Source organism: Bufo gargarizans, chromosome 2 (assembly GCF_014858855.1).
Source record: "Bufo gargarizans isolate SCDJY-AF-19 chromosome 2, ASM1485885v1, whole genome shotgun sequence".
In the NCBI taxonomy this organism is placed as follows: Eukaryota; Metazoa; Chordata; class Amphibia; order Anura; family Bufonidae; genus Bufo; species Bufo gargarizans.
Window position 1 is genome coordinate 89,081,682 of NC_058081.1, and position 25,472 is coordinate 89,107,153.

Below are 25,472 nucleotides of genomic sequence, written 5' to 3' on the forward strand. Positions count from 1 at the left end.
CTTATCCCTGGGCAGCCTGGCACACATGAGCGACTACATGCTGCAGTGCCTGCGCAACGACAGCAGAGTTGCCCACATTTTAACCTGTGCGGACTACTGGGTTGCCACCCTGCTGGATCCACGCTACAAAGACAATGTGCCCACCTTACTTCCTGCACTGGAGCGTGATAGGAAGATGCGCGAGTACAAGCGCACGTTGGTAGACACGCTACTGAGAGCATTCCCAAATGTCACAGGGGAACAAGTGGAAGCCCAAGGCCAAGGCAGAGGAGGAGCAAGAGGTCGCCAAGGCAGCTGTGTCACGGCCAGCTCCTCTGAGGGCAGGGTTAGCATGGCAGAGATGTGGAAAACTTTTGTCAACACGCCACAGCTAACTGCACCACCACCTGATACGCAACGTGTTAGCAGGAGGCAACATTTCACTAACATGGTGGAACAGTACGTGTGCACACCCCTCCACGTACTGACTGATGGTTCGGCCCCATTCAACTTCTGGGTCTCTAAATTGTCCACGTGGCCAGAGCTAGCCTTTTATGCCTTGGAGGTGCTGGCCTGCCCGGCAGCCAGCGTTTTGTCTGAACGTGTATTCAGCACGGCAGGGGGCGTCATTACAGACAAACGCAGCCGCCTGTCTACAGCCAATGTGGACAAGCTGACGTTCATAAAAATGAACCAGGCATGGATCCCACAGGACCTGTCCGTCCCTTGTCCAGATTAGACATTAACTACCTCCCCATAACCATATATTATTGGACTCCAGGGCACTTCCTCATTCAATCCTATTTTTATTTTCATTTTACCATTATATTGCGAGGCTACCCAAAGTTGAATGAACCTCTCCTCTGCCTGTGTGCTAGGCCTAAATATATGCCAATGGACTGTTGCAGTGGTGGGTGACGTGAAGCCTCATTCTCTGCTATGACATGCAGACTGATTCTCTGCTGACATGAAGCCAGATCCTCTGTTACGGGAGCTCTCTCCTCTGCCTGGGTGCTGGGCCTAAATTTATGACAATTGACTGTTGCAGTGGTGGGTGACGTGAAGCCTGATTCTCTGCTATGATATGAAGACTGATTCTCTGCTGACATGAAGCCAGATTGTCTGTTACGGGACCTTTCTCCTCTGCCTGGGTTCTGGGCCTAAATTTATGAAAATTGACTGTTGCAGTGGTGGGTGACGTGAAGCCTGATTCTCTGCTATGATATGAAGACTGATTCTCTGCTGACATGAAGCCAGATTGTCTGTTACGGGACCTTTCTCCTCTGCCTGGGTTCTGGGCCTAAATTTATGAAAATTGACTCTTACAGTGGTGGGTGACGTGAAGCCTGATTCTCTGCTATGATATGAAGACTGATTCTCTGCTGACATGAAGCCAGATTCTCTGTTACGGGACCTCTCTCCTCTGCCTGGGTGCTGGGCCTAAATTTATGACAATGGACTGTTGCAGTGGTGGCTGACGTGAAGCCTGATTCTCTGCTATGACATGCAGACTGATTCTCTGCTGTCATGAAGCCAGATTGTCTGTTACGGGACCTCTCTGCTCTGCCTGTGTGCTAGGCCTAAATATATGCCAATGGACTGTTGCAGTGGTGGCTGACGTGAAGCCTCATTCTCTGCTATGACATGCAGACTAATTCTCTGCTGACATGAAGCCAGATTGTCTGTTACGGGACCTCTCTCCTCTGCCTGGGTGCTGGGCCTAAATTTATGACAATGGACTGTTGCAGTGGTGGCTGACGTGAAGCCTGATTCTCTGCTATGACATGCAGACTAATTCTCTGCTGACATGAAGCCAGATTGTCTGTTACGGGACCTCTCTCCTCTGCCTGGGTGCTGGGCCTAAATATATGCCAATGGACTGTTGCAGTGGTGGCTGACGTGAAGCCTCATTCTCTGCTATGACATGCAGACTAATTCTCTGCTGTCATGAAGCCAGATTGTCTGTTACGGGACCTCTCTGCTCTGCCTGTGTGCTAGGCCTAAATATATGCCAATGGACTGTTGCAGTGGTGGGTGACGTGAAGCCTCATTCTCTGCTATGACATGCAGACTGATTCTCTGCTGACATGAAGCCAGATTGTCTGTTACGGGACCTCTCTGCTCTGCCTGTGTGCTAGGCCTAAATATATGCCAATGGACTGTTGCAGTGGTGGGTGACGTGAAGCCTCATTCTCTGCTATGACATGCAGACTGATTCTCTGCTGACATGAAGCCAGATTGTCTGTTACGGGACCTCTCTGCTCTGCCTGTGTGCTAGGCCTAAATATATGCCAATGGACTGTTGCAGTGGTGGGTGACGTGAAGCCTCATTCTCTGCTATGACATGCAGACTGATTCTCTGCTGACATGAAGCCAGATCCTCTGTTACGGGAGCTCTCTCCTCTGCCTGGGTGCTGGGCCTAAATTTATGACAATTGACTGTTGCAGTGGTGGGTGACGTGAAGCCTGATTCTCTGCTATGATATGAAGACTGATTCTCTGCTGACATGAAGCCAGATTGTCTGTTACGGGACCTTTCTCCTCTGCCTGGGTTCTGGGCCTAAATTTATGAAAATTGACTCTTACAGTGGTGGGTGACGTGAAGCCTGATTCTCTGCTATGATATGAAGACTGATTCTCTGCTGACATGAAGCCAGATTCTCTGTTACGGGACCTCTCTCCTCTGCCTGGGTGCTGGGTAGTGTTGAGCGCGAATATTCGAAAAGCAAATTTTTTTCGCGAATATCGCAACTTCGCGATTTCGCGAATATTTCGAATATAGTGCTATATATTCGTAAAAACGAATATTCGTTTTTTGTTTCCCCCCCCCCCCCCACAAAATTACAGTACACATATAATTGATTGTTTCCCAAAGGTCCAACAGCTCAGATCTTACTCACATTGCCTAGAAAGTGATTGAGGCGCGAATCTTCGTAAGGCGATTTTATTAGCGCACATGCGAATATCGGCACGTCCCAGAACAGAGGCAAAGGGCTTTGCATTCATACATTAGTGAATTGAGTTGCGAATCTTCGTAAGGCGATTTTATTAGCGCACATGCGAATATCTACACTTGTCCCAGAACAGAGGCAAAGGGCTTTGCATTCATACATTAGTGATTGAATTGAGCTGCGAATCTTCGTAAGGCGATTTTATTAACGCAAATGCAAATATCTACACTTGTCCCCAGAACAGAGAGGCAAAGGCCTGTGCATTCATATAGTATAGCACCATATTCGCGAATACGTAGAACTTCGTAAAATTCGATTTACGAATATTCGTATTTTTTATTTTACTTTCCACCTTACAGATTACATTGATCTGTACTCTGTCAACTACTGTCATCACCCCCCACTGTATCTCGATTGATTCCCAAAAGTCTCACATTCCCTAGAAAGTGATTGAGGTGCGAATCTTCGTAAGGCGATTTTATTAGCGCACATGCGAATATCTACACTTGTCCCAGAACAGAGGCAAAGGGCATTGCATTCATACATTAGTGATTGAATTGAGTTGCGAATCTTCGTAAGGCGATTTCATTAGCGCACATGTGAATTTTGCATAGCATATGTATTATGCGATAATTCGAATTATCGCATATGCGAAATAATAACGAATTTGAATAATCGCGAATATTTTACGAATATTCTTTCGAATATTCACAAAATTTCGCGAATTCGAATATGGGACATGCCGCTCAACACTAGTGCTGGGCCTAAATTTATGACAATGGACTGTTGCAGTGGTGGGTGACGTGAAGCCTGATTCTCTGCTATGACATGCAGACTGATTCTCTGCTGACATGAAGCCAGATTGTCTGTTACGGGACCTCTCTCCTCTGCCTGGGTGCTGGGCCTAAATATATGCCAATGGACTGTTGCAGTGGTGGCTGACGTGAAGCCTCATTCTCTGCTATGACATGCAGACTAATTCTCTGCTGACATGAAGACAGATTCTCTGTTACGGGACCTCTCTCCTCTGCCTGGGTGCCGGGGCCTAAATATCTGAGAATGGACTGTTCCAGTGGTGGCTGACGTGAAGCCTCATTCTCTGCTATGACATGCAGACTAATTCTCTGCTGACATGAAGACAGATTCTCTGTTACGGGACCTCCCTCCTCTGCCTGGGTGCTGGGCCTAAATATATGCCAATGGACTGTTGCAGTGGTGGCTGACGTGAAGCCTCATTCTCTGCTATGACATGCAGACTAATTCTCTGCTGACATGAAGACAGATTCTCTGTTACGGGACCTCCCTCCTCTGCCTGGGTGCTGGGCCTAAATATATGCCAATGGACTGTTGCAGTGGTGGCTGACGTGAAGCCTCATTCTCTGCTATGACATGCAGACTGATTCTCTGCTGACATGAAGCCAGATTCTCTGTTACGGGACCTCTCTCCTCTGCCTGTGTGTGTGCTGGGCCTAAATATATGCCAATGGACTGTTGCAGTGGTGGCTGACGTGAAGCCTCATTCTCTGCTATGACATGCAGACTAATTCTCTGCTGACATGAAGACAGATTCTCTGTTACGGGACCTCCCTCCTCTGCCTGGGTGCTGGGCCTAAATATATGCCAATGGACTGTTGCAGTGGTGGCTGACGTGAAGCCTCATTCTCTGCTATGACATGCAGACTGATTCTCTGCTGACATGAAGCCAGATTCTCTGTTACGGGACCTCTCTCCTCTGCCTGTGTGTGTGCTGGGCCTAAATATATGCCAATGGACTGTTGCAGTGGTGGCTGACGTGAAGCCTCATTCTCTGCTATGACATGCAGACTGATTCTCTGCTGACATGAAGCCAGATTCTCTGTTACGGGACCTCTCTCCTCTGCCTGTGTGTGTGCTGGGCCTAAATATATGCCAATGGACTGTTGCAGTGGTGGCTGACGTGAAGCCTCATTCTCTGCTATGACATGCAGACTAATTCTCTGCTGACATGAAGACAGATTCTCTGTTACGGGACCTCCCTCCTCTGCCTGGGTGCTGGGCCTAAATATATGCCAATGGACTGTTGCAGTGGTGGCTGACGTGAAGCCTCATTCTCTGCTATGACATGCAGACTAATTCTCTGCTGACATGAAGACAGATTCTCTGTTACGGGACCTCTCTCCTCTGCCTGGGTGCCGGGGCCTAAATATCTGAGAATGGACTGTTCCAGTGGTGGGTGACGGGAAGCCAGATTCTCTGCTATGGAACCTCTCTCCAATTGATTTTGGTTAATTTTTATTTATTTAATTTTTATTTTAATTCATTTCCCTATCCACATTTGTTTGCAGGGGATTTACCTACATGTTGCTGCCTTTTGCAGCCCTCTAGCTCTTTCCTGGGCTGTTTTACAGCCTTTTTAGTGCCGAAAAGTTCGGGTCCCCATTGACTTCAATGGGGTTCGGGTTCGGGACGAAGTTCGGATCGGGTTCGGATCCCGAACCCGAACATTTCCGGGATGTTCGGCCGAACTTCTCGAACCCGAACATCCAGGTGTTCGCTCAACTCTATTTGTGACAAGTTACTCACGAAGCGCATTTTTTTGTAAGTAGTAGGTACAATGACAGAGAGCTGCGATAGCGCCACCCCCCGTCATTGTACCCCTCAGATGCCGCGTTCATACATGATCGCGGCATCTAAGTTTAAAAACAGTGTAAAATTAACATAAAAAAAAATTAAATCAAACTTACCTCATACGTTTGATCGTGACGTAGATCTGGCATGAAGATCTGGCGTGAAATCTCGCGCGGCACGAGATTACGTCATCACGCTGGCCTCCGTAGTGGCGTCATACATCACCACGCACAGGATTTTGGCCGAGATCTTTAATCAGGGTGGCGGCTGGTTGCCCATCACGAGCAAATAGAGGCGATAAGAATGAATTTTTTAGTTTTTTATACTATTTCAGGTTAAATCGATTCACTTACATGAAGTACTAGGAAAATCTAATCTAATTTATCCTTAAATTCAGATCAAATTCCACTTCGTGGGATTCGATTCGCTCTTCTCTAGTATTCCATCTGTACAGAAACATATTTTTATATATTTATGTATTTCAGGGCAAACTTGATGCTTTGTGGCTTCTTCTGAGAAAAGGATACAGTCGGGTGTCAGTGATGAGACCACAGCCTGGAGATAAGGTAAAGATGTTGCTGTTATATGTATATTACATTCAGGAATTTTATAAGATACAGTAGGTGTACCAGTAACCAATGAAAAGTGTACTAAAAAGTTACGTACACCTTCGGGGGCAGTTTTTTTTAATAATTGCATTTTACTCATTTTGGGCTAAAAATATATTTTTTCATTTGGTCTTTATTAAAAATGTTGACCCGTTCGGTCACAAATGGTTAAATGTTTGTCTAGCTGTGTGAATGGTACTTTCACTTTGTAACTGTCAGCTAATAAACCTTATCTTTAAATTACTAAAAGCTCATAAACACTTATTAAAGCCACATCCTTTTCAGTAAAATTGAGCTTTATTGAGTGTTTATAAGATAAGAGAGAAGGAGCCATCAGCTGAACTGCTTGATAGAACAGAGTTAAAATTCAGAGCCTGCTACTAGAGAAAATCAAGGATGCACAGAGACAAGGGTTCAACATTTTTAATAAAGATCAATTAAAAAATTAATGAATTTTAGCTCAAAATGAGTACATTGCACAATAAATAAAATTGCATCCAAAGGTGTAGATAGCCTTTAAGTGTTTTTCCGGTTTGCATCAACATCCTTTAATATAATCATTTATTAAGGTAGAAGTCATTTTATAGTGAATTTATTTTACCTTCTCCTATCTTCAGGCCAGCTTTAGACTTATATGTATAATCACTGGATGACATTGTGAGCAAGACTGTGTAAAAATATTGCTGATTCCCATTGTCTTTTGCCAACAACTTCACATAACACTGCACATGAAGGAATGCTGTAAATATTCACTAAATAAATTTTAAAACATAAATGTATCCTCCTTGGATGATTATATTATTGTGCTTCTAAGAGTCAATGCATCACCTGCTTACCTGTGTGACTGAATACACTATGGGATCCAAAGGTGCTAGAGCCCCATTGGTGGTACGTCTGTTATTGTGTAGTGCCTTGGAGCAAGAGTACTTTAGAGTAAGGATGCTTGTGGACATTTTCCTCTATTGCTGCTATGTAAAGCCTTCAACTCCCTCCTCTATTTCACTTTGAAAGGTTAACTTGCACTATGATTAATGCTATTGTGTGCACTTGTACTGTTTTATATTATTAAACTGCATTTTATGTTTCTTATAATATAACCTGTTCATGTGCACTGTCAGTGCCTTATATCTGCATTGCACTGTGGAAAGAGTTAACGCACAGCCAGCTGACACTGAGAGACTTTGGGACTTTCTATCTATGCACTGAGGAGTTAGAAATCTTCCACAGCTACTACCGCATATGTATAGGTTTTCCATGTCTAAATAGTGTAAAAATAAATTTAAACTTTTATCAAAAATTTACATCACCATATTCTGACCCCCATAACTTTTTTATACTTATGTCTACTGAGCTGTTTAGGGGCTCATTTTTTGCGGGACAATCTCTATTCTTTATTGATGCCATTTTGAAGAAGCAATGAAAAAAGGCCAAATCGGCTATTTTGACCCTTTTTTTCCATTACGCCATTCGCCGTATTGGATTTTTTTTCTATTTTAACAGTATGGGCATTTTCAGTCGAGGTAATACCCATGATGTTTATATTTATTGTTATTTAGGTATTTATATTTTAATTGTACGGCAGAAAGGGGGGTGATTTAAACTTTTATATTTTTTTAATCTGCCGGCCATGGCGCCCGCTGCACATGCAGGTTGGCGCCATATTTACACATCGCTCCAGCACCGTACATGTACGGCGCTGGTAGCGAAAGGGTTAATCATTCCCATAGACTTGTATTGATATTCTATAGAAGTCTTTGAGAGGCTGAAATTGTAACATTTTTTTCTATTTAGTCTGTGCTTCTCCACACAAACCCTCTCAGTACAAGGTTCCCCTTCAGGCCCCATTAACAAGAATGGGGACCTTTGGAGATCTAGCTGCAACCCAGCAAATATGCAGAGAATTGTCCATAAGAAAACCATTGCACAGAGTGCAACTAGCCTAAGTGGAACAGTCAGAACCCCTAGTTGTCTGCAGATGGGTCCAATATTTAGTAGGAGAGATGCTGCTAATCTGCAGATAGTGTTCTGTAGGAGAGACTCTTCCAGACTGCATGAGTGACCAGAAGAAGACACTGAGATAGAGATGCTGAGCCACAGACCCTGAGTCACCAGCACTGTGACCAGGGAGCCAGCCAGACAACTGAACCACAGACAATTGGCCAGCAGCTCTTTGGCCATGATACCAGTCATTTGAGATAGAGAGGGACAGCTAGCTCAGGCCTTTCCTCAGCATGAAACATTCTTCTGCCATGGCGGAGATTTGAGAAGCCATTTTAGTGGCGACACCTAGACTGTGTGCTGGGACACTGCAATGCTACACTGCATCCTTACTTTTCTTTGTAACTGTATATATTATAGGATATTGTTTCTACATGGAAAAATGACAACAAATTAACAGATCTAAATTAATCCAAGTAAAACTAAAGTTCATCTAAGTAAGTGTTGTTATCTGCAATGAAGTAATGAAATGGGGTTACGAAACTCTTGGCAATGATCAAGGGTCTAAATTGTTTCTCTTTTGTTTGTGGCTTATAAAGGAATCTAAACATTAGGTCATGGTTACATTTTTGTGGTAGAAAGACTACATTTAACTCTGAACTATTTCAGCACCAGAGTCCTGGAACAGATCAAGTAGCTGGAAGAATTGGAATGCTTTCTTTGGATAGATAAGCTATAAATTGAGAATTTAAAACTATATAAGATATATAGTACACACATATATCCTAAAGAAAAACATTTTGTGGTGATGTTTATTGTGTTTTTTGTGCTTTTTTACATTCATGGGCTTGACTTTTCCCGACTTTCTCCCAGTGTCAATGTAATGCTGGTAACTTACACTAATATTATTCCATTCCCAAAAATTTTTAAAAAATTGGGTGCACAACTTGTAGATGTGTTGTCTGAATCTTGGGGATTGTGAATGTAGGCCACAAGCATTTCAACCCATTTGCCCACAGAGGGTTTTTCTTTCTATGTTTTTAATTTTTAATCCCTGCCTTTCTGGGGCTATAACATTTTTATTTTTCTGTTCACATAGCTGTATTAAGGCTTGTTTTTTGTGGGACAAGTTGCACTTTCTAATGGCAGTATTTAATATTGCTTACAATGTAATGGAGAGAAAGTCCAAATGGGGTGGAATTGGAAAACAATATACAGTTTTGTTTTTACAGCGTTCCCTATGCAATAATATTGACCTGTCACCTTCATTCTCCGGGTCAGTACAATTACAGCATTACCAAATTTATATTGTTTTTCTTGAGCTTTAGTGCGGAAAAAAAAACTTTAAAAAAGTATATTTCTTTTTCATCTCCATATTCTGACCCCTATAACTTTTTTGTAATTAAGTGTACGGAGCTGAGTGACAGCTCAATTTTTGCAGGTCAATCTGTACTTCATTTTGATACAATTTTGGGGTGTGTATGACTTTTTAGTCACTTTTTATAAAAAAAAAATTGGGGGGGAGGTGAAGCGACCAGAAAACGGCAAAATTACCATTTTGATTTATTTTCTGTTTACCATATAAAATTTAATTTTTTTTTTTAATGTGGCTTGAGCTCACGCTTGGTGCACTTTGCATATGGATTGAAAGTACTGTTTCTCCAGAATAAAGCAAAGGATCAATACATTAACTAAACTAGCCTTACAAGGCATTATGCCTGGGTTAGCAGTGAATATCATAGTGAAAGATTCCCTTAACTGCATGCTGGACGTCTGTAATCATCATGCAGTTGGAACCAGAGCATTTTGAACAAAACTGTAAGTAGGAGGATCATAGCTTAGATAAGTAAACACATGGCAAACACAAGGTTGTTAACAAGCAACCTGTGTAAAAACACACTGCTCCATCAGATTTGTTATGCCTTTTAAAATAAAATAAAAATGTTCCAAAAATTGACCCATATTGTGGATAGGTGCCTGTCAATGTTTATACACACATTCTGAACAAGCATCCAAAAATTATCCCGTTTTGTGGGAGCAGCAGCAGTACACCTCACAGACAAGGCAGGAGATGAGTAAGGGTAATAGTAGTGGCAGAAATGCAGTATGCATGATGAACAATACAGGAAATGTGCAGCAGTGTAGAGGTAATAGTAGTGGCAGCAGTGCAGTATAGAATATGATTGGCAATGCAGGAGATATGTGGCTTTGTAGGGGTAGTAGCAATGGCAGTAATAGCCATGGCAGGAGCAGAAGTACAGTTTGAAACCTCATGGACAATGCAGGAGACATGTGGATGTGTGGGGGTAGTAGCAGTGACAGTAACAGCCATTACAGGAGATGTGCAGTTGTGTAGGGGTAGTAGTAAAGGTAGTAGGCAGAGTAACAGTTAGCCATGGCGGCAGCAGCATGGAACCTAACAGGAGATGTGCAGTTGTGTAGGGGTAGTAGCAAAGGTAGTAGGCAGAGTAACAGTTAGCCATGGCGGCAGCAGCATGGAACCTAACAGGAGATGTGCAGTTGTGTAGGGGTAGTAGTAAAGGTAGTAGGCAGAGTAACAGTTGTGGTGGCAGCAGTACAGTATGGAACATGATGGACAGGCAGACAGCGGTTGCCACTGTCAGCGGAAGCCACTAAATAGCCACTGTCAGCAATGACACAATTTTGTCTACTTGAGTATGACAACACCACCTGCCACGCTGAATACCCTCTCTAACAGTACACTGGAGGCTGAAAAAGTTTATCAATAGCAAACTACTCTATGTAGTTCATCAAACTGAATTGGCTGCTGCTGTAGTTCTACTTGTCATAGCAAAGATGCCGGAAGGTCGGTAATGCAACAAGGGACAGAGAGGGACCTCCTGGTCAACCATGTGGGTGGCAGGCTTGTTCTGGACGAAAGCTGCGGCAAGCTGTGTACAGAGAATATTCTGGTAATACAACAATTTTGACCCCCCCTTACAGCATCAAGACAACAATCTAGTAGTGGTAACCTTTTGTGATACTAATGGTACACTTGTCAGCATGTAAGCAACCACTGTTGCATCAGCATGAGCATTTGCTCTAAATATCAGGGGTATGATATTGTTGATGCTGTTGTCCCTACCAGAAAATTGGTGGCCTCTAGGGTCTAAGTACTTGAAATGTCTTCCTGATGAGCAGCCACACTGTCTGAGGTGAAGAAAACACATGCTCCCTGCTGTGGTGGTGTCGTGCATCCGCATGTCTTATTTCCTCCAAATGCAGCGCAACTATGATGTTCCTGCTATTGTCGCTGACTACCATTCCCACTTGAAGTTGTCAGGGAGACATCCAGCTGTAAATTTTTGTTGCTCATTGCAAATTAGCAACTGACCGCCTCTTTCGCCCAGGCTCATCAATTCTAAGATGACATGTCAACACCTCAGTTGCACATATGAAAGAACGGAGAGAGGGAGTGAAAGCCAGTCTATGCCATGTTTCTGTTGGGGATGGAAGAAAGCCCATTAAAACGGACATGGAGGAAGGATGTGGATAAGAGCCTAGTGTGGAAACCAGAGCTCCACAAACATGGAGATGTCAATGGGACCGTTACTATGCAAAACAGTGATCTAGTGGGCCATGAAAGATAAATACTGTCCCTGGGCATAACAGCAGCTTTATATATCTATGGTTTTTGGGCAGATACAATATTTTTTTTACATTTTGGCAAAGATCTGTAACTGCAAGATAATTTTTATCAATTTTGTTGGGAACAAGACAATTTAAACAATTCTTTAGAAAAACAATTTGCAGCTTGCCAGAGGTACTAATACCATACATCAGAATTTAATATTTTTGTGAGGGCATGGAACCGAAAGACAATGTTAATGCCTTTTTAGAACAAGACCACTTAAAAAAAAAAATTTAAATAAAAAATTGCCAACTAGCCAGAGGTAGTATTACCATAAAGCAGAATCAAATTTTGGTGAAGGCATGGAACTGCAAGTCAGTTTTCATAACTTTTCTTTTTTAGAACAGATGATTTTCTAGACTGTGTGCCTAGACCAGTGCCAAATCTATTGCAGTGGCTCAGGCAGGTGCAGGGATAGACACTTCTCTTGACTGTATACCAATTCCTGGTAGGCTTACCTTGAGATGGAGTGCCAGAATTGGGGTGCTATTTTGGAACTAAATGGGTCATCTTAGCATGTTGAAAAAAGTGTAGAAACTAGAAACCCTAAAGCCCCTTGCAGACAAGCGTGTCCAGATTAGGTGCGAGTAGGTATGCAATTGCAGTCAGTTTTGACTGCGATTGCGTTCCAATGTTCAGTTTTTATCGCGCGAGTCAAAAAAAAGACATTTGTCCATCCAGTTCGGCCTGTCATCCTGCAAGTTGATCCAGAGGAAGGCAAAAAAAAACTCACTTTAGGGGAAGCAAATTTTCCTCACTTTAGGGGAAACAAAATTCCTTCCCGACTCCATTCAGGCAATCAGAATAACTCCCTGGATCAACGACCCCTCTCTAGTAGCTATAGCCTGTAATATTATTACACTCCAGAAATACGTCCAGGCCCCTCTTGAATTCCTTTATTGCACTCGCCATCACCACCTCCTCAGGCAGAGAGCTCCATAGTCTCACTGCTCTTACCGTAAGGAATCCTCTTCTATGTTTGTGTACAAACCTTCTTTCCCCCAGACGCAGAGGATGTCCCCTCGTCACAGTCCTGGGGATAAATAGATGATAGGAGTGATCTCTGTTCTGACCCCTGATATATTTATACATATTAATTAGATCTCCTCTCAGTCGTCTTTTTTCTAAAGTGAATAACCCTAATTTTGATCATCTTTCAGGGTACTGTAGTTGCCCCATTCCAGTTATTACTTTAGTTGCCCTCCTCTGGACCCTCTCCAGCTCTGCTATGTCTGCCTTGTTTACAGGAGCCCAGAACTGTACACAGTACTCCATGTGTGGTCTGACTAATGATTTGTAAAGTGGTCGGACTATGTTCTTATCACGGGCATCTATGCCCCTTTTTAATGCAACCCATTATCTTATTGGCCTTGGCAGCAGCTGCCTGACACTGTTTTTTGCAGCTTAGTTTGCTGTTTATTAAAATTCCTAGATCTTTTTCCATGTCAGTGTTACCGAGTGTTTTACCATTTAATAAGTACGGGTGACTTGCATTATTCCTTCCCATGTGCATAACTTTACATTTGTCAGTGTTAAACCTCATCTGCCACTTATCTGCCCAAGCCTCCAATCTATCCAGATCGCTCTGTAGTAGTATACTGTCCTCTTCAGTGTTAATTACTTTACACAGTTTAGTGTCATCTGCGAAAATTGATATTTTACTATGCAAGCCTTCTACAAGATCATTAATAAATATATTGAAGAGAATAGTGCCCAATACTGACCCCTGAGGTACTCCACTAGTGACAGTGACCCAATCTGAGTATTTACCATTAATAACCACCCTCTGTTTTCTATCATTGAGCCAGTTACTTACCCACTTACAGACGTTTTCTCCCAGTCCGAGCATTCTCATTTTATATACTAACCTGTATTGTGGTACAGTGTCAAATGCTTTGGAGAAGTCCAGATATACGACATCCATTGATTTGCCGCTGTCAAGTCTAGAACTTACCTCCTCATAGAAACTGATTAAATTTGTTTGGCATGACCGATCCCTCACGAAGCCATGCTGATATGGCGTTATTTGCTTATTTCCGTTAAGATGCTCTAACATAGCATCTCTCAGAAAACCTTCAAACAGTTTACCCACAACAGATGTTAAACTTACCGGCCTATAGTTTCCAGGCTCTGGAAATAAAAAAAAGAATTAACTCACCTCATCTACTTGTTCACGCAGCCAGCATCTTCTCCTTTCTTCTTATTTCAGGACCTGCCAAAGGACCTTTGATGACATAATCGCGCTCACCACGTGTATTCAGAATGCTATTATTTTCCCTTATAACCATGTTATAAGGGAAAAAAATACAGTAAATGGACTTTTATCAATTTACTTACATCATCTCCTAGCAACCATGCGTGAAAATTGCACCGCATCCGCACTTGCTTGCAGATGCTTGCGATTATCACGCTGACCCATTCATTTCTTTGGGGCCTGCGTTGCGTGAAAAACATAGAATATAAAACATGCTGCGATTTTCACGCAACGCACAAGTGATGCGTGAAAATCACCGCTCATCTGAACAGCCCCATTGAAGTGAATGGGTCCGGATTCAGTGCATGAGGTGAACGCATTGCAACCGCACGGAATTCTCGCCCGTGTGTAAGGGGCCTAACTGTGCCAAATTGCAGCTAATAGTGCCAAATTGCGCCACTTTTTATGCAGATTTTTGGTGCACCACAGAAAACTCTGATACACATAGTGTTTGGGAAACTGTTTTTATAACTTTTTTTAATTGCCAATTGGACGGAGTCTAGTACAATCTATGTTAGGTCAGCTACACAATTTAGATACATGGAGTTTTTTCTAGATAGTTTTGTTAATTGTTTAGAAAAAAAAAGTGCACTTAGACAGAGTCCAACAAATTAATGGACGGCATTCTGGAGACAAATGAACACATGGGACCACATTCCCGCTTCCAACACATGAGCTTGACCTAGGTCTGACTTTTTAGCCTGCACCAACAGACCCAAATGTCAGGTTAGGTACACTAGGCTATGCTAAATAATATTTTTGTAGTAAAATTACGGTTGTTTTGAAAGAAAGCATAATTGGATACAGTCTGTGGCCGAACTATATGTTGTCAGTAATACTGGAAAATATGCTTCTTCGTACACTTATAAACAGAGGAAAAATTGCTAAAGGTTTTTTGGTAATACATACAGGCCCAATTAAACCTCCCCTGCTCTAAACACACTGTACACTGGATACTAGATTATGCACTTATAAATGGTTGAAAAATTACAGTTTTCTTTTTAGTCCCCTGGAACCCACTATATACTGATGCTGAGGCACTAAAATGTGTTAAATTGCACACTTATGAATAGTTACAAAAATTTACATTTTTTTTTTTTTGTAAGAAATAAACATTCCATGCTATGAACAGTAAGATAAGATTACTTGTGCACTATAAACATTAGTTTTTAGAAAGGTGCAGTTGTGTAGCTAATGCAGAGAAATATATGCTGTTGATGATGCTGGGGATATATGCCGATGAAACACTCATGGACTGTAGAAGCTTTGCAACATGTTTTGGCTATCTCATGCACAGAAAAAAAGAGTACTGTCTCTTAATATGATCTTCGTGGAGTCAGTGCAAGATATCAAGTTATGAACAGCTTAAGGAGCTGCCCTAATTGTAAGACATACAGTAGACTACCCCTATTGATAAAACCTGACTTTCTACCTAGAAATTTAATCTAACTAAATATATCTTCTTTACAATCACTACACTATTCCTGCAAGACCCTAAGATGGTTGGATTGTGTCCCTAATTGGTGTCTGTCAGAGACATGGTAGACGTATCTTCTCACATCAGCGGCTGAGCTCAAATGGCGCCTATGCATTACAGCTAGAACAGAACCTGATAGACTAGCCAATATCCTTCCTCCTGATTAGCTGTCAGGCTGTCTGCAAAGCATTGTGGGCAAGTCTGTTGGCGAGGCCATGTTTCCCTCCCCTAGTGTACTGAATTTTAAAAGTAAAATGGCGGGCACCGTTTTGTGCCATTAGTCCGAAGCAAATCGCCAAAACTTCTGATTCATTTGGAAGAAGAATTTTTGTGAAATTCATTTAGAATTGATTTGCTCGCCTCTAATTCTATGGTGTTACATATCAGAACATAATAAAAAGCATCTGGTCTTTTTACATATCAGAACATAATTAAAAAAACATCTGGTCTTGAAAGAGTCTTAAAATTAGGTAATTACATACTCAGATAACTAACATACAACAGATTCCATCATTTCATTATTTATTCTACAAGAAAGCCAACATGGAAAAGCCATATGTGGACAGCTACGTACACCCCATGAATTAATAGCTTGTGGAACCTTTTGCAGGAATAACTTGAAGTAATTGTCTTCTGTATTATTTTATCAGTCTCTTATAGAATTCTTGAGGAATTTTGGCCCACCTTCTTTACAACATTGCTTCACTTCATTGAGGCTAGTGGGTATTTATTTTTTGCACAGCTTTCTTAAGATCCTTCCACAGCAATTCAATTGGGTTGAAGTCTGGACTTTGACCAGGCCACAGGAACACCTTGATCCTTTTCTTTTTCAGCTATTCTGGCTGAATGTGCTGGTGTGGTTGGCATTGTTGTCCTGTCACATGACCTACTTTTAGCCAAGCTTTAGCTGTTGGATAGATTACCTCACATTTAACTCTAAAATACTTTGGTATAAAAAGGAATTCATGGTCAACTCAATGACTACAAGGTACCCAGGTCCTGTGTCTGCAAAACAAGCCCAAATCATCAACCCTCCACCACCCTGCTTAACAGTTGGTATGTGGCACTGTGCATTATGATCAAACATCTCTACTTTGGTCTCATCTGTCCTAATTACATCATTCTGGAAGTTTTCTGGTTTGTTCAGATGCAACTTTGCAAACGTTAGCCATGCTGCCATTTTCTTTTTATAAAAAAGAAGCTTCTCCAGGCAATCCTTCCAAAAAAGCCATACTTGCTCATTTTTTTCTAATTGTACTGCCTGAGGCCCATAGTCTTCTTCCACTACTCAGAAGATTGTCTGTTGTCCACTTGTGAATAATTTTCTTACTATAGAATGATGGGCAGCCAATTGTTTGGAAATGGCCATATATCCCTTCCCAGATTGATGGGCAGCAAACATTGCTTGTCTAAGATCATTGCTGATGTCTTTCCTCCTTGGTGGTGTTGACACACACTTCTGCTTTTTAGAGGTGCTGATGATCAATTAATCAATGGCATTGGATTAGCAGCACTTGGTTGCTACTTACCCTCTTAATTCCTATGTAAGCAGTTAGGGTGTACTTCATTTTGCACATACAGCTTCTGTATTTTGGCCTAGTTTTTTAGAAAATAATGACACAGTGTAACATTGTCTAAAGAGGGCCTGTCACCACAAAATGCAATGCAATCTGATAGCACTATGTTAGAGAGCATGAGACGCTGGTCAGATTACATAGTTACATATTGTTACATAGTTAATATGGTTGAAAAAAGAAATAAGCCAACAAGTTCAACCAAGATTAGTTTTGTGGGAAAACATTAAGTAAAACCTGTAATTTATAGTGATGAGCAGCAGGAGCAATATTCGAATTCGCGATATTTCGCAACTATTTGGGTGAATATTCACCATATATTTGAGAATTCGTGATCTCCAGTCATTATTTTCTTGATTGCGAAAATTCCCATTACGAAAATTTGCAATCAACACTACTCCTAAAATCAAAGATATTTCAGCCTTCTTATTGGCTCAAAAGCTAGAAGCAGGGAGGGATCATGTGTACTGTTTAAAGAAAAAATCTCGAATATTCGAAATTCCGAATATATAGCACTATAGTCTAAATATTCGCGAATTCTCGAAGGGCAAATATTCGCAATAAAATTTGCAATTCGAATATGTGATCAACCCTAGTAATTTATACATTTATTGCTCTGCTTTTTCCACCTCCTGTGAACAGCATTGTTACACGGGGGAGGTGTTATCAGTGACTGATAGCATTGTGTGCATAAGTGTGCATACAGAGATAGCCGTCAGTCACTGATAGCACATCCTCCCTTTACCGATAGCTGTTCACAGGAAGTGGAAAAAGCAAAGATATATATGTATAAATTACACGTTTTACTGAATCTTTCTCACAGAACTATACATCAATTTTCTCAGCTTCTCCTGCTCTATAACATGGTGCTTTCAGATTGCATTGCATTTTGTGGTGACAGGTCCTCTTAAGACCTTCAAAGGAATAGAGTTGTTTTTTTTATTTCAGTTTTTTCTTGTTATGTTTCTTATTATGTCTATCTTGACATGTAATAAGAGTGCCATAGAGATAATCCCCCCCCCCATAGTAATAGTGCTCCCCAGGTCCCACCACCACCATCTTAATTATCAGAGTGCCCTCATTATTAATAGTGCCCTCTACAGTGGACCAAATAGTGCTAATTCTACCCAAGAGTTCCCTCATTAGTATCATTAGCAATGATCAGCATCCCAGCACCACATACAGTTAGTACCCATGGATGGAGAAAGCAGCCCTCCAGAGAATCCACCCAAGGATATTTGCAAGCTTTTCCAGGGAGTCTAGGGAGTCACCTTTTTTTCCGGGAGCCTCTCAGACATTTTTGGAGAGTTGGCAAGTATGGACAATGTGCTATAGTATGCTGCTTCAGTTTGTTTTTTGCTTATCAAAAGAATTACAATAGTAAGCCATGCTGCTCACGTTTCATTCATAAATGCTTTGGAGACTCAATTAGAGGACGAAATAGCCCAGCATGCTATAATGGAGCAAAACAAAAGAAAAAAAATATGAACCCAGCCTACACGATAAACTATTAGTCCTTACAAATGCAGCAAAATATTTTCTTTTTAGATATTTTTTTATGTGTCTTACTGTCTGGAGCCATCTATAACTCAAAACATAAGGTATTGCAAAATGTTTTTGTTCCGTAAAGTGGAATGACAAAACAACATGTGGCCTTTGTACCAGACATAGCACGCTATACTACATGATTGTAGGAATTTTTGTGAATGATGTCCACTTCTGCTCCAGATGACCTCCTTCTTTCTACATCTGTCAATCAAGTGACATCAGCTCCTGACTCTGTGACTAAGAAGTCGATTCTCCTAATAGACTGCAGCGCTTATAGACCTAGGAGACAACAGGGCAAGGGAGCGGACCTCACCCTGGAAACCAGAAGCAGTAATAGGAGATATCCCAATCCTAGTAATGTTCTTTCAACCGCGTGTTTTACAGACAATGTACACTTTAGTGAGTTTGTCTGTGCAGGATGAAATGTGGGAAACTACAGTGTGCCTCTATGACTGGTGGGTGGAAGGGGCAGAGACAGCCCAGTGGGGGTTCAGTGTTTTTGGGAAACAAGCCACTATGGTCCTAAGTTCTAGAGGCAGTATGGAGTCTACTAATCTGCATTCTAGCTGCACCCCTACCTATGGCAGGGTGTTGCCTACTGTGAAGCAGTGGAAATATCACACCATGCTAGGGATTGGCCCATGACCAACATTTATAAGCTATTCAAAGGATAAGTGACAATTGTATGATCTCTGGGATATCAAACACTGGGATCCCTAGCATCCATGAGAATAGGGGTCCCTTTGTGAATGGAGTGGTGGTGTACACACATAGCCACCCCTCTGTTCATTTCTAAGGGACTAACAGAGATAGCCAAACACTACTCAGCAGTCCTACAGACAATGAATAGTGTAGTTGTCACTCATGCACATTAGCTCTCCATTCTCACAGAGGACTCAGGGACCCCTGTCCTTATGATCAGTGGGGATTCTAACAGTTCAGTCCCCCAGGGAACATAAATGTAGCAGCGATCCTGGGTATAGGTGATAAATGTTGTTTGCAGGCCAACCCCTTTAAGGCCTGACAATGGTTTTTGCATCATTTTGGATAATACAAGACCAAATGGTACAAAAGGAGCCAAGACTATGGTGACTCAGTTCTATGTTATTTTTTTAGCTCCCCAAGACCCATTCAAGTTCTAGAGATCCACTTGGACAGTGCCATCATAGGTAAATAAAATGCCCAAGATATGGCTACCAGATGTTGACGCTGGACAGCTGTTTTTGGGTCTAACACATTGCAAAACTGAGCCTTCTCCAGTCGGTACTATATAGTAGAACTAGTAGAAATACGGCAGTATGTATGTTAGTGCATGCAGCATATTTGTTTTGTTTGCTTCTACTAAAGACAGAATCCGATCTTCAGATTATTTCCAAATAACTGCCTAACATTAATGGAAAGTATAGTGACCTTCGGACAAAAAATGCTTTTTAAGACTCATGTTGCCCTCTGTTGGCAAGATATATTAAATACAATTAAAACAAAAGTTCGTCCTGTTATTTTGCTGCTTGCAGCAAGGAGGAGAAGTAGGTTGTTATAGGTCATTATCGGTCCCAGCTGCTTCCAATAACATCTGAGCGCAGGTCACATGGGGATTCCTGCGGTTTTCTCACATGTTCGGAAGCTCAACATTCTCCATATTTATACAACGATTTAACTACAGAAGGTAGGAAACTGGGATGAGCGCTATCTTCAAAGGCTACTTATCAAACAGATAGGAAATCAGCTACAATTCAGTTGCATGAAATAAAAGTTAACCCCATTCTTCCTGATTAGTACAACAAGCCATGTTTAGGCTACTTTCACACTAGCGTTCGATCGGATCCGTTCTGAACGGATCCGATCATATTAATGCAGACGGAGGCTCCGTTCAGTACGGATCCGTCTGCATTAATAACTTAGAAAAAATTCTAAGTGTGAAAGTAGCCTGAGAGGATCCGTTCAGACTTTCAATGTAAAGTCAATGGGGGACGGATCCGCTTGAAGATTGAGCCATATGGTGACATCTTCAAGCGGATCCGTTCCCATTGACTTACATTGTAAGTCTGAACGGATCCGCTCGCCTCCGCACGGCCAGGCGGACAGCTGAACGCTGCAAGCAGCGTTCAGCTGTCCGCCTGTCCGTACGGAGGCGAGCGGAGCGGAGGCTGAACGCCGCCAGACTGATGCAGTCTGAGCGGATCCGCTCCATTCAGACTGCATCAGGGCTGGACGGAGGCGTTCGGGTCCACTCGTGAGCTCCTTCAAACGGAGCTCACGAACGGACCTATGAACGCTAGTGTGAAAGTAGCCTTAGAAAGCATGGCCCATATTTGTTGCTGGTCTACAGTACAGTAATATATTCCCTCAAAAAATTCTATGAGCATCAAAATCTTGGTGCTAAAGGTGGTCCTCCAAAGCTATTCCACTTTGCTGATGCTTCCATAGTATTTTAAACAGTTTGTATCCATTATAACGGAATTGGCGCTGCACTTGGCTTGCCAGTTCCAGCTTAGGTTGGATTCAGTTCCAGGTTGGCCCAGAAACTCTTACATATACCTCTAGACTGTTCCAGATTTGGAGCTGATCCACTCCAGCTCCACTTTAAGGCTACCGCTGCTCTGCTATAGTTTCAACTCCAGAGTTAGCAGTGAAGGAATTTATTTTAAAGAAAACATATTATCTCTGATGAATTAAAGTTAATTCACTATATATATTAATATTAGATTTTACTCTTCATTTCAAGATTTCAAGCTATCTCAAACCATAAAAGCTACAGAAGCCAAGATCTGGATCCAAATACTACACTACTACTGATCCTTTTTTATTCCAGCTTTTCTGCCATTTTATCATGCAACCTCTGGAATACCATAGTGAAAGATTATGTATTCTGTACTTTTGAAACATACAAAAGAAAAAAGTGTGGCACCGTGTTAGCCAGTAGAAACTGGGTTATTGGTCTCATTAAGAGAAACAAAATAAGAGTCTTGCAGGTCTGATACCATCTAATGGCCAACAAAAATAGAAGCAATGATGTTACAAAGTGAGCTATCGAGACAACTTAAGTCTCTACATCAGGCGTAATACCAGGTGTGGACTGACCATAGACCCTACAGGGAAATTTCTTGGTAGACTGATGCACAGGGGCCTGCCCGAGCCCTCCTTACAGGTGGGTAAATAACGATCTGATGCTCTCAGTATCTGGTAAAAATGCACCTGACCTGGTCAGTGGCTGCAGGTGTCCTCCGTCCACAGTAAGGTGAAATAGTTGAATACTCTAGTGAGGGTTGGCAGTATTTTGTGCTGCACTGTGGTATTTGCTTCTGCTGAGGCAGTATTTTCTGCTGCACTGAGGTATTCAAAGTGCAGAGAGAGCGGCAGTTGTAGAGAGAGCTGAGCCTCTATAAGTTATGGCAGCAGCCTGGTTGCTCCTATAGGCTCATTTGAATGTATTAAAGGGAACCTGTCAGCGGCAAATACCACCCCAAACTGCCAACAGTACCTTCAAGTATCCGGCAGTGTGTTTTCTTCCTGCAGTCAGATGTGGTAAAAGCAGGAAAAAACAATCTTTTATCCTCCGTCCGCGCTATTTTCAAGTCACTCTTGAAGTCAAGCGGGCAGCGGCCTCCTTGCATCAAGTCAAGGTAACCGCGCCCCCTTCCCTGCCCCTTCTCCTGTGACTGACAGCCGGCTGTCGGGCATAAGCGCTGTCAGTCACAGGAGAAGGGGCAAAGAAGGGGGCATGGTTACCTTGACTTGATGCAAGGAGGCCGCTGCCCGCTTGACTTCAAGAGTGACTCGAAAATAGCGCGGACGGAGGATAAAAGATCGTTTTTTCCTGCTTTTACCACATCTGACTGCAGGAAGAAAATCATCATTAGAAACATACTGCCAGCAACTTGAAGGTACTGCTGCTGGTTTGGGGTGGTATTTGCCGCTGACAGGTTCCCTTTAATGTATTAATTCACTTTTCTCAGCAGTGCGGGCACATATGAACATGGGACCAACACAGATGCCTTCAGCTGCCAAGTGTACATGTAACAGGTCAGCCAGCGTCATAGGGACAAACCTGCTGACAGATGCCCTTTAAATGTCCATTTATTACAACATGTCTCTGCTCTTTTTGCATATATATCTTGCTATTTCTTCAGACAATTTGTTGAATAATGCTTGATGTCTCGAAAGCTCGCTATGTAATATCATTACTTCTATTTTTGTTGGCCATTAGATGGTATCAGACCTGCAAGACTATTTAGTTTCTCTTAATGAGACCAATAAACCAGTCAACATACAAAATGAATTTGCAAATAGCTTTGATTCAAAGTAAATTACTGTTTTGCATCTACAGCTCCTATGCGGACCTATCTGTTTCTATGGTTGCGAATAGTGTTGAGCGAATCAAAGCATCCGAAGTAAAATTCGATCCAAAGTTTAGGAAAAATTTGATTCGCAACTATTCTGAATTTCCTCACGCTTCGTGGCATGAAATAGTTTTTTTTCCTAAAATGGCGGCTACACATGTTACAAAGTGAAAGTAAGAAGCCCGGGAATGCGAGATTATTTATAATGCTGTGCAGACAGCCAATCATCAGCTAGCCAGCCCCTGTGAGTACACAGCTCTTTAAAAGCCTCACCCCGTGCGGTGTCGGCCAGTTCACTGTGAGCTGAGCATAGGGAGAGATGTGACAAGCGCTAGGGACAGTGTTTAAAAAGCCTTTAATTATGGAATACTGGATAGGGAGAGTGCAGGGAGAGTTTTTACACACTGTAGGGACAGCATAGGGAGACTGTAGGGACAGTGCAGGGACTTTAATCTGAAGCTGACGGGATCCATGGGAGACAGCGCAGTTTGCATTAATCCCTGTGTAGGGCACAGAGCTGTCTAATTCAACAGTGTCCTCCTTGTTTGATAGATAAGCAATTCTATTAGGTCTTGATTTTAAAATTGGGGTGAATAAGCTGTCTAGTTCTACTGCTATTGGGGTGTTCGCTTTGTTTATTAGATAAGCAATTCTATTACTGATGATTCTCAAATTGTGGTAAAAAACCTGTTCTAATTCTACTATTATTGGGGTGTTCACCTGCCTGTCACAGTAACTGTTTCACTACCAAAAAAGAACTAGCTATGTACAGTATGTTACTGCAATGCACAGTGATGTACATCGAGAGACACTCTCCCTGCAGGCCGGGATATAGCTGATTTAACATGCTTTGTGACAAATTAATTTGTAAAAAGTGAATTTTTTTAAACAATGGGGCAAAGTGTCCAAATCGAATTTGTGAAAACTTTGCTCATCTGTAGTTACAGATTACACACAAACTTTGTGCGTAATCTGATCCTGCAGGTGTTACAGCCTTCTTTCTGCAATCTTTTTATTGTCTGTACTGTATGTTAGAAAGAAGAGAGTAGAAGAGAGGGGCGAGTAATACATAACTGCCAGATGAGACCACATGCAGGGTTTGTGTGTAGTCTGTAACCATGGAGACACAAAGGTCTGCAAAGAAGCTGTAAACACAAAATGGAAGGATATTTTAATTAAAGGGGTTGTCCAATTAAATTTTTATGGAAAAACTGCCATGGGCCTGGTAAATTAATAAAAAAAAACTTTCACCAGCCACCTCCTATCCATTGTCGATCCTTCCTCTACTCCAGGTTTCACCCATGACATATTGGTGTGGCTGTAGCTGTGACATCCTGTATACTGCTGCAGCCAATCACTGGCTTCAGCAGTGTACATCATGCTTTAAAAATATATAGATTAGAATAGTTGACTCTTCAACCGGTTTTCATCAGTCCCTGAAGCCCCCCACTCCATAGATCTTAAAAAACTGAGAATCAACAGAGCTATGTAAGCTACTGTCCTACCATTCCAGAGAATTTAGCACAGAGAACCAGATGGGTATAATGCAGTGTGTATAGTTTTAGGGGAAAATAGTTCACTTTATGAGCAGCTGCAGGAAGACCCAGTGCACACGACTGATGCATGCACTGCCAAACTCTGCTCTATTGACAATGAAATAACATTTTCTTGGGTGGAAAAGTAGGATTTATTGTGGCCAGGAACAGAACAAGTGTCTGCCATTACTGACAGAGAAATTGAGAAGAGACATATTTTTCCAGGTCATTAAAACCTTTGACACATCTTTTGTGTCTACAAGCAAATATTTATCCTCACACACAAGGGGTATCGTGAGGACACTATTGGAATATGTAAAGTTTAGCACAGTACTCCATGGTTACTGCATAGTTTAATTACAGTCCTATGTGTTGATGCAAAATTTCAATAATCTGGCATATGCAGAATGATTTAGCATTTAATCCAAAGGCGGGGATTATAATTCCTATGGAGGTGGCTTTTCTGTAGTTCCATCAAAGACATCTTACCTCCCTCCAAAAGAGTCAAAACGAATGTCCACTTTTTAATGTAGTATTTCAGGTTTAAAATACTGTGAAGATTCAATTTCTATTATAACGATTGTGGTCTGAGCTCAGCTTTTCTGATACAGACCTCCAAATACCCTGCAAAGACCTAGTCTCCCGAGTTACCACCCCCACAGCCACTCATACTATAGAGGTGGCTGCACAAGAGGGGTACTCTCCATTTACTTCTACCAAAGTTCTGAAAATAGCTGATTCACGTGACCGCGATCGGCCCGGAAAACTAAGTCCATGTTTTGGTCACATTTGCTAGGCCCGTTTTCCCCTAACCTGGACTGAATGCATCATAGTGTCATCATCATGTGAGTACACTACAATAGTTCCTCGATCACATCTGAACTCACTGGATCATATAACACTATGATGCAATCAGTTCAGGTCAGGGGGGCCACAGGCAGTCCAGGAGATGCAGCTGACATACAGACCATGTTTCCTGGGCCAATCACGGTCGTGTGAATCAGCCCTC

General features: G+C 42.1%; 1 protein-coding gene across 2 annotated transcripts in view; it reads left to right on the forward strand.

Moving 5' to 3' along the window:
* Nucleotides 1–25,472, forward strand: part of ANTXR1 (ANTXR cell adhesion molecule 1) — a 207,805-nt gene that overhangs the window by 175,354 nt on the left and 6,979 nt on the right. For both annotated transcript variants that reach the window (XM_044279268.1, XM_044279269.1), the window contains one exon: nt 6,023–6,103. In XM_044279268.1, the coding sequence (XP_044135203.1) occupies nt 6,023–6,103 (81 nt within the window). The remainder of the gene's footprint in view (nt 1–6,022; nt 6,104–25,472) is intronic.